Raw genomic sequence first — 16389 nt, forward strand, 5'->3', positions numbered from 1 at the left:
TATGTCATTAAAAGCATAGTAGCACTGGAACATCAATGTGACCAGGAATCCAATAATCCATAACAAGTACATTTAAATGAATTATATACACAAAATGTAACTGTCTCTCACTCTCTCGGAATATCTAGGACACCCAACATACAGTTCTAATGTAGGTAGGTTTACTGTTGTTTTAGGCGAGCTTTTATGTTAACAACTGTGCTTACTTCATCAAATGTAAAATCATCCACATTTACTTCTTCATAGTCATCTTCCACTTCATCACTTTTAACAGCTGCAAGAGCACTGGCTAGTTTCTTCCGCAAGAGGAAACCCTTCCAAAATGCCTAAACAAAAATTTAAAGCATGTTATACAAGGCCATAGATCAAACCCAAATCCAGATTCTCTATGTTATCCCATTAGGAAGATAAAACATCTTAGACCTTGGTTTAATAGCTCAATGATCTGTTTTTTGAACTTTATGTGACATTTAAAACTACAAGACAAATTAAATGCCAGCATATGTCTAAAGCTCAGAATACTCAAGAGGTTTTCCTCAAGTAAGCAGAATGGAATCTTGAAACTCCCTCAACTACAAACCTAGGTCAACTAATTAATTATTTGACAATTCCTACAGGGCCTATTCTAAGCTGAGGGGGAAGAAGATATAACAAAAAGTTGAGTGTTCACTTTCAAATTACTGAGAACAAAAATAAAAACACACTTATACCAAATTTTCAGTGGTTACAAGTGGCAATTGTTGTTGTCATTTCATGTAATTAACCTAAACCAGTCAACCACATCTTCACAGTTACTGTCTACTCTACTTTTTTTTAAGAAAGAGGCTTTTTATCATCATCTAGGTAAAAAAAGAACATACAGCAAAAGAATGAGCACTTATATACCAGAACATGATGCAAGTCATTAGGAATATGTGCAAAGACATACTGGATACGTTAGGATAAAAGGTACATTATACATGGGAATATTATTTTTTATAACTGTAGTTTTATGGATCATGGTTTTAAAAGGAAATTCCTGTTTTATGGTAGACAGTGTTAGAACTTGGATAGCAATTTTCCTTGCTCATTGAGAATGTCCTATACTGTATCAATTAGAGGATATTGCCATTTCCTCCTCCCTCTCAAAAATTATGTGCAAATAATAGCCCTGTATCTGTTTTGCCTTATCATTTGCAGTGTGCTGCCATAAACTAATGATTTATCATAAACATAATGAAATGCTGAGACTGAAGATCTGCTTTCCTACTGGTTACTCTGTTGGGCTTTAACTACTAGGAACATACAATTAAAGTTAAATCAGGAATACCATAGCACTTATGATTGGCTGGGTTAAAAGCTTGTAGATTGGGTTATAGCCTCAACTCTTCCAGAGCACATGTGGCAGGAAAGGGCATCCTCATGGGTAAGTGACCTGTGCTTGGAGAGCCCATTTCTAGAATTCAGAGAGAAGGAAAAGACAGCATTTCCCCACAATGTTGGTCCTTTCCTGACACCCATTCTACATTCCCAGAAGACAAGTCACGTTGAGCAGATGCCACAATGTGATGAAATCCATGAGGCAAGCAGTAAAATTTTCTAAAGTAGGATACTTAGTAGATTAAATCCTATTGATATTTAAATAAGATTTAGGCTTCAAAGTGCCTAAGGTATTTTTGAAAATGAGACTTAAGATCCTAACTCACTTAGGTACCTTTGATGTTTTCACCCAACACACACAATATGGAATAACTTTCAAGATAGGGTTTACATAAGGCTAAACATTCTGGCAATGTCCCTTTAATTTAAAAAGGACTATACAGATTTTAGAACTTAGAATGTTCAGGGTACATAGCATTATTTTCCTAAGTCACCCCAGTAAAATTAAAATCAAGCATCAACTAATTTAACCGATCAGTATTTTGTAAAAGACAAAAACTTGTGATGCTTATACAGGATTTTATTAAACAAAAAAAAAAGGGTTTTCTGCTGGAATCATCTGTTTGGTTCAAGGAAAAAACTGAATGAACATTACTTATAAATACAGCTAATCAATCAGATCATTCCTTACTAAGTCTAACTGTAACAAATGAACAGAACACTGTAGCAAACCAACCTGAATAAGGGTAGCAGCTTTATGCTTCTGTTCTATAGCATCTGTGAGTTGATTACTTTCTTTTTTGCAGTAGACAGCGTTTCTCCTGGCACGGTACTTCCGCCAAGCACACTGGATCTCTGTTGCTGCCATATGTAGTCTAGCACAGAAATTAATATCTCTGCGAATTATGTAGCCTCGCCAATATGACTGGATTAGTGTAGCTGCCAAGCTATCAACACCAGAAAAAGAAAGTTTTATGGAACTGAAGACACTACCAGTAATGATAAAGAAGTTCCCCATTAGATATTATGCATACATGTGTTTATCCACACACAATGGTTGAGACTCTTGGAAAACGCATTTTCAGCTTCTACCTATTTTTACTTTTTAAACAACAAGACTATTCCAGAAAGTAATACATTAGGGATGCTTTTAAATCTCCACAATGATTTAAAACAGCTATGTATGGGGTGCCATGTAGTTAGGCTTAGGCAATCATCATATAGTTTATAATTTCATACGGCAATCCTAGTGGTTAAAGTATTGTTCAAGTTCCATTTTGCTTATTGTTTAAAAAGTACAGTTATTAATTTAAATGCTATAAAACAGTCTTGATTATATTACAATCAGACTATTCAGATCTGTCAAATGGTTGCTGCTTTCTAAAGGTTTGGGGAATTCAAGAAATCAAGGCACATGCTCCCTACAGTGATCTGCAGATAATTTTTTTACAGAGAAGTTAATGTCTAATGGCAGTTCTAAGTTATCTCAAAATGTTAGAAAAAAACCCTAGCATCTCTTATATCAACAAACCAACGAAAAGGCAGAAGAACTGAGAAACACCCAAAAATTCTATATTGTTATATTTTTCTTCTTATTTAGGTATAGCTGCTTAAAATGTGAAGCAGCTTACAGTGAAACAGATACTCTAAAACAAGTCACAACCTCCCACAGGAATATTCTGAAGTCAACACGTTAACTCAGAGATAAGTAAATATCAAATGGAAAATATGTGGCTTTTTAAAAATCTTAACTTTTAAGAAAATACTTGGGAAATTTTTAAAAATAATTGATATCACCACAAAAAAGTATATTTTAAAACCTTGCTTAAGTACTGATGAGCAAGCGCAACCAGGGGTGGGGAACTAAGGATGCTGGGGGTGCAGTAGCACCCCTGATTTGAAGTAGTTTCTATCACATACAGGGTTTACACTTTTGTCCAATAACTTTCAGCACCTCCACTATAAAAAATGTTCCACCACTGGGTGCAACTCACAGTTAAGAGAATGGCTTTCTAACAGCAGAATTCCTGAAATATTTATATCAGAAGATTAACTAAAAAACTTTAAATGCAACGTTTAGAAAAGGATTTAGATTTTCAAAAACACTAAGGTTTCATAATGGGCTACTATGCTCCCGCTCATCTCCACTGGAGTCCATTGTGAATTCTGCAGTCCTTCTCAATGCATACATTCATAATAAATTAATCGATTCCCACGTACAACCAAAAACAAAAAAAACCCCCTAAAACACAGGGAATGATGTCTGCATATTGTACTTCTAAGGAAACCGAAGGAACATACCTTTCAGTGTTGCCCCTCACAATGTACCCCAGGCTTGTACATGTACAGTGTATTTTTGAAACTGGACACCTTGTCATACCGGAACTTTTATGTACATAGGACCAAATCTTCACCTCCCATTCTACCTGTGTAGCTGGAGTCACTACAAAGCAGCTAGAAAACTGCCCTAAACAGCAACAGAGCATTCCACTTCACACAGGAGAATCCTTAGATGGCACAAATCAAGTGTAGCTGGCTCTATGCTCCCCAACCCCTCTTGTATAAGATGGAAAGAGGCAGGTTGGGAATGCCAAAGGCAGGACAGATAGTTGGCTCTTCAGTCAGCACAGCTGCATGTGATTGGCCTAGGGTCAGGAGAATGGAGAAACAGTTTTATCACCACCTTTCCCTCCCACCTGCTCAACTGTAAACTCAGCACAGATTAGGACTGAGCCCTAATGAAGTTCAGAAAAAAAAAATCTTACTAACAATGGTAAAAAAACCTCTACACTATTGTTTCTTATTGTTTTATACAATTAGGCAGAGGGTTCATGTATTTAGTACCAAGAAAGGAAAAGTTAGATAGAAGTCACATTTAAAATTTTCTCCTTACTTTTCACGCAGTTTTCAATTCGAATATATTTTTAAAATATTTTTTAAATGCAATCACTGACAAAATATCACAGAACTGTCATACATAAAGGATATTAATTTTAACCATGATTAGGGGACAATAAGAGTTAAAACTTCTTATTAAAAAAGTACATAGGAGGTGAACAGAAAAGACAAAGGGTTTTTCTACATGGCAAGTTACGGCACAGAAAGCCTGTGTGTAATATATAGCATACTGCACTTTGAAGTAGAAGAATGCTAAGCCACACTCCAGGACTTTCACTGTGGTCCACCCAGGATGCTGCTGCATGGCAAACTAGTGCGCCGTAGATTCACAGCACAGTAACTTGCTGTGTAGACAAGCCCTTAATAGAACATAATAGTTGTAAGTTTGTATCCCATTGGAAACTATTTTGAAAACTAACTTTCCACATTACATTTATGCAGAAATGGAACTGGGTTTTTATGGCAAATATTTGACATTTATATCTTACTTTTCCACACTGTTCTCAACATATTGGAGATTCTCTCCCTCATTACTTGCAATGACTGTCTCTCTGAATGTGTTTCTTGTTTTGGGGGTTGATATTTTTCTGTTATCTTTGTGCTCCCCTTTGTGACTGATGCAACATTCAGTACTCTTCTTCTTTATTTTGTGCTCTTGATTACTTTTTTTTTGAGGCACAGGTACGGAGGAGTTAATGAACATAGGCTGAATGTGGCGTGTAGTAATCCATCTTTCAGAAGGATTCAACAAGCCCTGCTTATTTTCCTTTGCACCAGCGATAAAGAGGTTATTTTGCTGTAGCCTGTCGGTGGCTGTTTGCTTCAAATGATCTTGCTGTGCTTCTGGTTCATCTCTGTCAGCGATGTTTAGGTCTCCATATTCATGTGCACATCGGTGTTCATTACTAAGTTTCATCAGCTCCTTAAAATACCAGCACTGACTCTGTGCAGCATCCAAGGCAGAAGCATTTCTGAAGAAAGATAAAAATGCAGTTACATTTATTTCAGACAATTGGAATTATATTTTTAAATCAAGCATGCCTTTATTTTCTAACGTACATAAGCCACGTATTGGATGAGTTTAGCACACACATAACATTGTGAACACTGAGTACTAAATGACTCCTGCTTTAATTGCTAATTTATGATATTCTTAAATGGTTTCTTTCCCCCTCTTTATTTTTCCAGTATCTTGAATACACTAACACACATTAGTTTGTTTATTTTACTAAGCCAGTAGCTTGATTAGAAAATTATTTTTTCTCTGTTTTCAGACTTTAGGTTTGAAATACGTACTGGGGTATCTATTTCACTGAAAATTTTAGTGTGGTTAGGAGCACATAGTGCAGCAAATTCTGGAGGATTTGAGTCTATTTTACTTACACCAATAACCTTACGAATCTATTCTAAAATAGGAACTAAGCAAGACAAAGTAAAGATGGTACTACATATTTCTGAATCTAGAGCAGAACTTAACAAAACTCAGACTCCAACCAACAAGCCTCAATGTCTAGTGAGGGTCTAAAAGAGAATAAAAAGACTATTAAAAAATGGAGAAATGCAACAATAAAATACTATGGCAGGTTACCATTCTCCACCAGCTTGCTGGTTTCAAAGAATTACTCAGTGGCCTCCCACTTCCATAGCTGACTGCTGGTGAAGTTTTCATGGATTTTTGCTGGTTTGTGACTGGTAGGTTTAAATGCACTAAGGCATGATAATCAGCTTAGAGTAGAGGAAGGAACATAAGAGGAAATGAGGCACGCAGGGCACTTGCCTTCCTGTTTGGCTGCTGGGTCCATAGTCCTACTTTCCTTTCCTCTCTCCACTAAGTATGGCTATGTGTTGTAGCCCTTACATGAATAGGAGGAGTAAGTGCATATAATAACCAGGTACTGCAGACAGAGGAGTATGTCTTGCTGATCGTCACTTACATAGAACGAATGCAAAGCATTAGTCAATAAATATGTCTGGGGTCAGTGGCACAAGAGAAGTGGAAACCTAGAAGGCTCCTGTACAGGATCTGGCAGAATTGAGACCTGCAACTGTCGCAGAAGAATGAAAGCAGTACACTTGCCGTATTTTCTTATCGAAAGACAAGGCTTTCGTAGTGCCTGGCTATGTAAAAAGCCACACACTGATTTTCCTTATATGAACATTCCTCTACTGTATTTCTACCAAACGTATGAAATGTTGGAAACTGAGTCAGGCCATGCTAGAAAGGCAGCCTGATTCTTTTCACCAGTTTGATTCTATTGACTCAAAGGGAGCTTCACCAGCATAAAACCGGTTTAATAGAAATTAGGTATATGCACTAGAACCAGATAACTTACTGCAGATACATGGGCCAAACAACTTGAGAGTCTTGTTGCCCATTAGGCAGCATTTCTCTTTCTTGTTAAAAAAATTCCAAAACAATGGCAGCACTTTATCTATGAAGATTTATTAAAACCAACAGTGCTGTACATTTGCTTGAGGAACTAAGATAAATTACACCTGCACCTGCTGACTTCAACACAGGAAAAAGGTTGACATGTCTGAAAATGAAAGAAATATTGTTAAGGTTTAGAAGAAGATAGATCTATTGAAAACATGCCAAAAGGTTGGAATTGCATTTCCCAAATGCTGCAAGATATACTGCATCAAAGAAGTTTGTTGATTATGATGGGCTAAATGCTATCAGCTCAACAATAGACACTATGTTTGAGACCATCACCAGTGCAACTTCTTCTGAAAATGCCAGTCTAAGCCAGATTATTTTCATCATATCTCACAAACTACTTAAACATATCTTAATACCATTTGGCCAAAAAAAAGGGGGGGGGAAGAGTGGTAATATTAATGCTTGTTACATTCCTTGTTGAATCCATCTAGTAAAAGTTCACTGACAATCTGAAATTTCTACATGTGTTGCAACCCAAACATTATGCAACAGCCCTCATAATTTCTGAAGTTCAGAAATGCCAATAAATGTAACAATGACAACATTACTAGAAAAAGTGATACCATTAATAAACAATCTCATATCCACCACTTATTTTTGAATTTCAGATTGGCTGTCAGAAATTTCCATTCCACTCACTGAGTCAGAATTTACGGACAATACTACTATTGACACTCATTAAAACACCAAGCAAAGACTGCACCCTTGTAACTGGAAACCTGAACGTGAAAGTAGGAGCTGTAAACTCTCTTAAGGAAGTAATGGGAAACAATGGTCTGGGTTTGAAAAATGAGAGAGGAAGGCACTGTGGCGGGTGGGACACATCCCTGTGGCGCCTCCTGCTGGTTGTCCAGGGAATTAGCGTTTCCAGCCTCCGGAGCGCCTTCTGCTGCCCCCTGGCAGCACCCCCACAGATCTGGGTCTCCCTCCTCACCCCCCAAGGAACCCCCACCCTCTATCCCCACCTCGCCTCAGTATATGGCTACTGCCAGTCACCATCTAGCCCCCACTTCCTGAGGCAGACTGCAGTATAATTGTTATTCATCATCGGCAAGGAGGGTCTGGACCTGCTGCTTCTGCCTACCCTTGGGCTGCCCAGTACCCTTTTCCTAGGTCTTCATCAAGGCCTGCAGCCTGGGGGTTTCTCAGGCCAGAATTCCCCAGATCCTCTGGCCTTTCCCCATCCCTGCTCCACCCACAGGTACCCTGCTCAGATCCCAGCAGTCAGGGCCCTCCCTCTCAACCTCTAGAGAGAGGCTGTCTCAGCTTCTGGCCCACTGCCCTCTTATAAGGGCCAGCTGGGCCCGGATTGCACTGGCTACAGCTGTGGCTGCTTTCCCCATCAGCCCTGCTTTTCTCTCCCACAGCCCTCTCCTGGACTGCTTTAAGCCCTTCTAGGGAGGAGCGGAATGGCTACACTCCGCTACAGGCACTTAGTCAAATTCTGCTGCTCTAATCATCTGGTCATTACAAACACCATTTTCCGCCACCATCCTAGATGTTTATATATTGAGGTCACGTGACAGAGTGACAAAGAACAAAACTGATTATGTAATGATACAGGGATGATTGCGATTGAGTGGCCAATGGACGAAGACTTTCCTGAATGCAGACTGCCGGTCAGACCATCAACTCTTAGCCTCAGACATAAAATTAAAACTGAAAAAAATAAGCTGTTTGGCAGGTCCACTGTGTATGGTCTTGTTCAAAATCAATTAAAAGACTACAAGACTTCTATATAATTTCTACATAGGTTTGAGTCATTGTCATAGGTGAAAAGAGAAAAACCTGAATGAACTTGGAATAAAATGAAACCATCATGCTCAAAGCTGCCAAAGCACACATTCTAAAAAAAAAAAAAATCAGTGTTGGACCACATCATTGTTGACTGAAAAGGTGTTTGATCTTGCGTTATTTTTTCACTGAGTCAAAGAGAGAGGATTGAAGACTGAGGAATTCAGGAAAGAACACAAGGAATTGAGCAGACAGATTCAAAGGCAGAGCAGACAAGACAAAAGTGACTACATCAGGGCAAAATGTGAGGATTATAAATTGTAAAAAGAGTAATAATACAAAAGGTATGTTCAAAGTTGTCAGACTTCTTTCTAAAAAGTTTTCCCCACCACTGAGTGTAATAAAAGATTATGATGGCAGGTTATTGAAAGTGACTATATCAAATGCAACTGGAGAGATTGCTGTAATAATCTGTATGCCCAGTCAAAGCCATTTACAATACAGGATGACAGAAAAGAGTACGGACCTACAGTCATCAGTCCAAAACAGTGCATACTATTATGAAAATGAAACCTGAGAAAGCATGAGGGGTAGATAACTTACCAACAGAATTGTTAAAAATTATTGGTGACCATGGTATTGATCTCATGCGGAAAACTTGTATTGTGATACAAATGACTAAAAACTGGCTGGATGACTTGGATGAAGAGAATCTTTGGTCCTTACCAAAGAAATGGGATATAACAGATTGCAGTAGCTATTGTAACATCTCCCTAATATCACATTCATATAAAGTGCTGTTCTACATAATTCAGGATTGCAAGAAGCGAACGATAGAAACAGAACTACCACCACAAGAAGTTAGTTTCAGAGAGGGACGTGATCAAATTATGAATATCTAAACTCCCTACATTTTTCAGTGATATGAATCACCCATTGATTGTGTGTTTTATTGACTACTCCAAAGTATTTGATGCCATCCAACATATTAGTCTCTGGAGGATACTGGAGGATATGGGAATTCTAAAAATATGCCACTGAACTCATTCCAAATCTCTATGATTAACAGCAGACCATGATGCTAGCAGCAGCAGCCAACAGCCAGTGTTTTTCCATTGGGTAGCGTGTATTCGGTCCCCATGTTCACAGAATTTATTATGAGACAAGATCTGGACAGTTTTGATAAAGTGGAAGAAGCTGGGATTTCCATTGGTGCACACTTCTTAACTGACCTCAGATATGCTGATGATATGATGCAACCATTGATACAATGCAATGAATGTTAGTCTGTAAAAGCAGTTAGTGAGGACTATATACTATTCCTGAAAGTGGAAAAACTTATATTCATGAATTTTGACATGAACAATAAAAATAGGATACAAGCAGACATTGCAATTAACTGTACAGCACAGGCTGTCGATTAATTTCATTATCTGGGTATCATACATATCCAACCAAGAAGGCTGATCCAAAGAAATTGGAACATGATTACAGATGGATCACTCAGCCATGGAATCTATCTGAAAATGTGGAAAAACTGTGGCATCTCAAAATGCATGAAAGGTCCACGTGAACTTAGTTACTTATGGATACGAATCCTTGGAAACTAATGCTGCAGACAAAAAGAAAATTGAAGCCTTTGAGATGTGGTACTAGTGAAGATTCTTGTGCATCTCCTGGACAGAAAAGAAGAAAAGCACTTACATTAGAAATATTATCAGAGAGAAGCAGATTTGGCTCTTGGAAATCAACAGGTGCAAACTTATATACACCTCTATCCCGATATAACGCGACCTGATATAACACGAATTCGGATATAACGCGGTAAAGCAGCGCTCCAGGGGGGCGGGGCTGCGCGCTCCAGTGGATCAAAGCAAGTTTGATATAACGCAGTTTCACCTATAACGCGGTACCATTTTTTGGCTCCCGAGGACAGCGTTATATCGGGGTAGAGGTGTATTTTGATCAAATCAGACACAGAGATGAAAATACCCTTGAACAAGTTATCATGAAAGGAATAGTGATGGATCATTATAGTAAAGGACAACCAGTGAGAAAATGGATAGATGATTTGCAGCAGACCACTAGAAGTTCAGCTGCTGTATGTGTGAAGTTAGCAATGGACTGAAAAGGCTTCCGAAAATTTTGCTATGATGTCACCAGTGTTCAGCCAGGAACAAATGGATTTTACTACTATTACTATTACTGACAAGCCATCAAAGGCTTTGCCTAACATGCTAGATTACAGTTTTGCAAAACTACATGTAGGCATTAGTAATGCTCTGGCAAAAATGTCTTATTCTTATCTGAATCTTTACCCTACAAGTCCATATTTAAAAGCACCCTTTCGTCAATGCTGGCACTATAGACACTAATAATGCACCATAATGCCTGATAGTGTAGAATGACTTACTTTCCCAAACATAAATTATATCAGGTTTCAGTATTCAGTGTGTGTCGCTTTAATAAAGAATTATTACACAATTCTGTGTTTAAAAGAAATATGAGAGTTGTTACAAACAGTATATGGAGACTCTACACTCAGATATTACATTAGATTCTATTTGTAATTGTGTAGTAAAATAATTCTGCATAGAGGAAACATGTAGAAGTATCATTATTCTTCAACTACAAAGTACAAAAGTCCCTTACAGATACATAAAAGAGTTCACTGTTTATATTTCTTCTTTCACATTCCTATAACAGAGCTTTCCTGTCATTTTCACTATTTTAAATAGTTACTATTTATAAGGTTTTCAACTTCCATCAGTATCTATTACTGAAACTGAAGTGTTGGGTTTCTTAATATAGCTATTTATTAGTAAGTGTCAAAAGATTACATGACAGGCATTATTAGAATACAGAAATTTAATTTTTAAAAAACATAATTCTTAAGCACAGTAAAAACAAGGCATTTGAAAGCAGAAACTGCACAGACAATTTATTTGAGCAGCAGTGGTATATGAAAACATGGATTAGAGAACCAACCAGTGATTACTTTTGGCAGATTACATAGCTGAGGTCGTACCTACAGGGGCTCATAACTTAGTGAGATGTGAAACAGACAAGAAGCCTGGTCTTTTTTCAGTCTGTTCTTATTCAACGTTACATTAACTCAGTCAACTTGGAGAAAGTATCACAGTATTTAAGTATAATAGCTGTGCTGTTTAGGCTTATGTAGGTATGTTTTGTTTAGGGGGTTTTTGTGTGTGTTTTTTTAAGTGCACTTTTCAATCGTTTTTAAATCATCCATAAAATGTGCTCTGGGCCAAAAAATATAATATACAAGTTTGTAACCCAAGTGAATACTTTTTTAAACCAAATTTCATAAGAGTTATTTCATCCATTTCCAATTTACAAGTTTAAATTTAAAAATTACTAAGGGTAAAATTTTTAAAGGACCTTCAGATATCATTGACAACAGAAAATAGTTAAACTAAAGAATATTTGTGAAACAAAATTTGGACATGAGAATTATCTACTTGTAATTGCTCTTCTCAAATATATCCAAAATTTTGGGTGCATAATGCTTTATTATGGCAGGAACCGCCATAGCTTTAGAATTTTCTTGTATCCTCCCCCAGTACACCAGCAATTGATATTTCCCATCCTCACTGAGGGCTGAAGCAGTCCTAAGTGTCTCTAGTCACTTTGCAGGAAAGTGATTTGCTTATTGAAGTACCAGTTATAGATCCACAGTTGAGGACAGTATAAAGTTCTCTACACGGTAAATAAATAATAGGCAAATTTTTTAGCAAAGAGACATCGCTTCAAGTGGTAAACTGGTGAGGAAGCATCAGTGCTTCATCTGCAAAACAGAAGTCAAGAATCACATTGAAAAACACAGCTGGCTATGAAGATGTGAAAACTCTTACTGTGTGCTGTAAGAATAAGAGCATGCAGTGTGAATATGTTCTGGAAACCAAAGAGAAACCTGGATACATAAAATAAGAACAAATCTAAATACTAGAGCCCTGAAAAGTAATCAGGGCAATATGACCTAGAACCCAGGAATGGCCAGACAAAATGAAGTGTAAACACAAACTAAATGGACCTTCTACAGGCCTCATCTGCAGAGTTTGTTGCAGATAAAGGTTAAAAAAAAAAGCCTCCAATACTGAACTCATACAGTAAAGAAGAAAGGTGTTACTAGTTAAAAAGGTGGTTAAGGTAGGACAAAGTTGACTGTTGATGAGGTGATTCTTCCACTGCAAGCCCGCATAATATGTACATATAATTTGAAACAGAAGAGGATAGACCAGAGGTGGGCAAACTACGGCCCGCGGGCCACATTCGGCCTGCAGGACCCTCCTGCCCGGCCCCTGAGCTCCTGGCCTGAGAGGCTAGCCCCCAACCCCTCCCCTGCTGTTCCCCCTCCCTCGCAGCCTCAGCTCACTGTCCCGCCAGTGCAATGCTGTGGGCGGTGGGGCTGCGAGGTCTTGCCGGGCAGCACAGCTGCAGAGCCACAGCCTGACCCAGTGCTCTGTGCTGTGCGGCAGCATGGCTGGCTCCAGCTGGGCGGCACGGCTGCCTGTCCTGGTGCTTTGGGTGGCATGGCTGTAGCGCCGCCAGCCACCTGTGCTCCAGGCAGCGCGGTAGGGGGCAGGGAGCAGGGCGGGTTGGATAGAGGGCAGGGGAGTTTGGGATGGTGGTCAGGGGGCAGGGGTGTGGATCGGGCTTGGGGCGGTTAGAGGTTGGAGAACGGGGGGGTTGAATGGGGGTCAGGGGTCCCAGGGGGGCAGTCAGGAAGGAGGGGGGTGGATGGGGCGATGGGGGGCAGTCAGGGGCAGGGATTCCGGGGCGGTCAGGAATGAGAGAAGGGGTGGTTGGATGGGGCGGGGGGGGCAGTCAGGGGCGAGGGAAGGGTGGATGGAGCAGGGTCCCAGGGGGGCCAGGCCACGCCTGGCTGTTTGGGGAGGTACAGCCTTTCCTAACCAGCCCTCCATACAATTTCGGAAATCCAATGTGGCCCTCAGGCCAAAAAGTTTGCCAGCACCTGGGATAGATACTCCTTTTAGGATATATTGACTATCACATATAGAAAAAACAGTTACCTACCTTTTTGTAACTGTTGTTCTTCAAGATGTGTTGCTCATGCCCATTCCAATTAGGTGTGTGCACGTTGCATGCACAGTAGCCGGAAGGTTTTTCTGCTAGCAGTACCCGTCAAGTCAGCTCAGGCACCCCCTGGCATCACACCTCCATGGCGGCATATATAGGGCCCTGCCGAGCTGCCACCACTTCAGTTCTTTCTTGTCGGACTTGTTCCGACAGAGGAGTAGAGGTTCCGACAGTGGGTCTTGGAAAGGACATGAGCAACACATCTCACATCAACACATCTCAACAGTTACGAAAGGTAGGTAACCATTTTTTCTTCTTCGAGTGCTTGCTCATGTCGATTCCAATTAGGTGACTCCCAAGCAGGAACTCAGAGGCAAGGTCAGAGCTCATGGGTTCACTGATTGAAGCACCGCTCTGCTGAAGGCTGCATTGTCCCTAGCCTGCTGAGTAATGGCGTAATGCAAGGGAAACCACATCGCAGCCCTGAAAATTTCCTGGGTTGGGACCTGGGCCAGGAATGCCACTGAAGATGCCTGCGCCCTCATGAAGCGTGCTGTAAGCATGGGGCAGGTACTTTCGCCAGATCGTAGCACATCCTGATAATTGAGGTAATCTATGAAGAAATTATTTGAGAAGAGACCGGGAGCCCCTTCATTCTGTCTGCTACTGTGATGAACAGCTGAGTAGATTTTCGAAACAGCTTTGTCTGTTCAATATAGAAGGCTGACGCCTGGCGAACATCCAAAGAGTGAAGTCTTTGTTCCCGGCTGTTTGCATGTGGCTTGGGGTAAAAGATTGTAAGAAAAATGTCCTGATTAACGTGAAACTGGGAGATGACCTTTGGTAGGAAGGCCGGGTGCAGGCTGAAGCTGAATCTTGCCCTTATAGAAGACTGTGTAAGGATGTTCAGATGTTAGGACCTTAATCTTGGATACACTCCTGGCAAATGTTTTTTGCTCTGTCTCTCATGAAAGGGAACATTTCTGGTAGAAATAACATGTCACTAGTGGCTCAAAGAGGGGCCCCAATACTTTGGAAAGAACCAGGTTAAGGTCCCAGGCAAGGATGGGTTATCATACTTGAGGGTATAGCCTCTCAAGTCCTTTACGGAAGCATTCAACTATTGGGTTTGTGAAGACCGACTGGCTTGCCACATCTGGATAAAAGACGGAAATGTCAGCCAAGTGGACTTTTACTGATGAAATAGAAAGCCCTTGCTGCTTCAAGTGCAGAAGTTCAAGATAAAAGGTATTGTAGAGTGCGCACAAGATGTGTGTTTCTGTGATGACCAAATTGTGAATTTCTTCCATTCGGGTTGTAAGTGGCCTTAGTAGATGGTTTCTTACAGCCAAGGAGGACTTCCCTAAATGGATCAGAGCAAGAAAGCTCCATTGGGTTTAGCCCTGGAGCTTCCAAGCCATGAAGTGGAGAGATTCAACGTTGGAGTGCTGAAGACGGCAGCGGTCCTGTGTTATCAGGTCCAGGAGAAACGGTAGAGTGACTGGAGTTTCCACTGACAGCTCCAGAAGAGAGGTGCTGACATGGAGCTAACATGAAGTGATCTGTAGCTCACGAAAGCTTATGCTCAAATAAATTGGTTAGTCTCCAAGGTGCCACAAGTACTGTTTTCTTTTTGCGAATACAGACGAACACGGCTGCTACTCTGAAACCTGTCAATATTACAGAGGCTTCATCCCTCTGAACCTTGAGTAGCATCTTGTGGACGAGTGGAATGGGAGGTACCCCCAGAACAATTCCCTACTGGAATTCTAACTATATAATGACTAAACTAACTACAACTACTAACTACTGGTCTAACTATTTACAGAAAAAACAGTCTGAAGACTACTAGGGAGAAAGCTTGCCAAAGCAAGAGAGAACAAGTATTCCGGCTAACTGTCACAGACGGTAAGAAGGAACTGAAGTGGGGGTGGGTCGGCAGGGCCCTATATACAGTGTCATAGAAGCATGACTCTAGCGGGCCCCTGAGTTTACCTCATGACTACTGCTAGGGGAAAAACCTTCTGCTTACTGTGCACGCAGTGCACACATACCTAATTGGAATCAACATGAGCAAGCACTTGAAGAAGAAGTGAGAATATCTCTGCAAAAAGACACAGAACATTTCCAAGCCTTTCTGCTAATATGTCACAGAAAGGCTTGGAAAGATTTACAATTTCCTGATTTATCTGGGCCTGTTTCAGCAAAGCACTTAAGCAAGCACTTAACTTCAAGCATACGTGTAGTCCCATTAACTTTAGTGGAAATATTCACCCACTTACAGTTAAGCACAGGCTTGAGTACTTTCCTGAACTGAAGCCTCTATCCCTATGCAAGATACCAAAGAACTCATGAATGGAATGAGAAACACAGATCGTGGATTTTGGTATAATTTTATGAAATATACACAAAAGTATGTTTCCGATAAAGAGCTAAAAAACAAATAGGTATTTTATATGGGATATTTTAAGATGCCTTATTGTAATAATATGCTGTTCAGAATTCATATCACAAATATTTTATGTTAACAAAATCTGTAACCCCTAGTAAGGAATAGGACAATCACTACAGACAATGCATGAAGGTCTCATCCTGGAAATGTAGATGTTGCCCAAGAATGAAAACACTGAGTGATTCCAGAGACTAATCAGCACACAAAAGCCCCAATAAGATCCCTTATCAAAATAAAGCAAACATAAAAAAACCTGTGCAAAAATAAACTTGTAACAAATTTGAAAAAAGCTGTTTATGCAACATATGTAGTAGAAGAATGCCTGTTAACAAATACTGTACATTTTATTTATGCATACACTTACATAGAATCATAGAATCATAGAATATCAGGGTTGGAAGGGACCTCAGGAGGTCATCTAGTCCAACCCCCTGCTCAAAAG

At 39.9% G+C, this 16389-nt stretch overlaps 1 protein-coding gene across 1 annotated transcript in view; it reads right to left on the reverse strand.

Moving 5' to 3' along the window:
• LRRIQ1 (leucine rich repeats and IQ motif containing 1) overlaps positions 1–16389 on the reverse strand; it is a 187922-nt gene that overhangs the window by 96805 nt on the left and 74728 nt on the right. The window contains exons 16-18 of the mRNA XM_073327613.2: positions 4746–5228; positions 2096–2306; positions 207–326 (exon numbers count right to left, since the gene is read on the reverse strand). Of these exons, the coding sequence (XP_073183714.2) occupies positions 207–326; positions 2096–2306; positions 4746–5228 (814 nt within the window). The remainder of the gene's footprint in view (positions 1–206; positions 327–2095; positions 2307–4745; positions 5229–16389) is intronic.

Source organism: Lepidochelys kempii, chromosome 1 (assembly GCF_965140285.1).
Source record: "Lepidochelys kempii isolate rLepKem1 chromosome 1, rLepKem1.hap1, whole genome shotgun sequence".
NCBI lineage: Eukaryota > Metazoa > Chordata > Testudines > Cheloniidae > Lepidochelys > Lepidochelys kempii.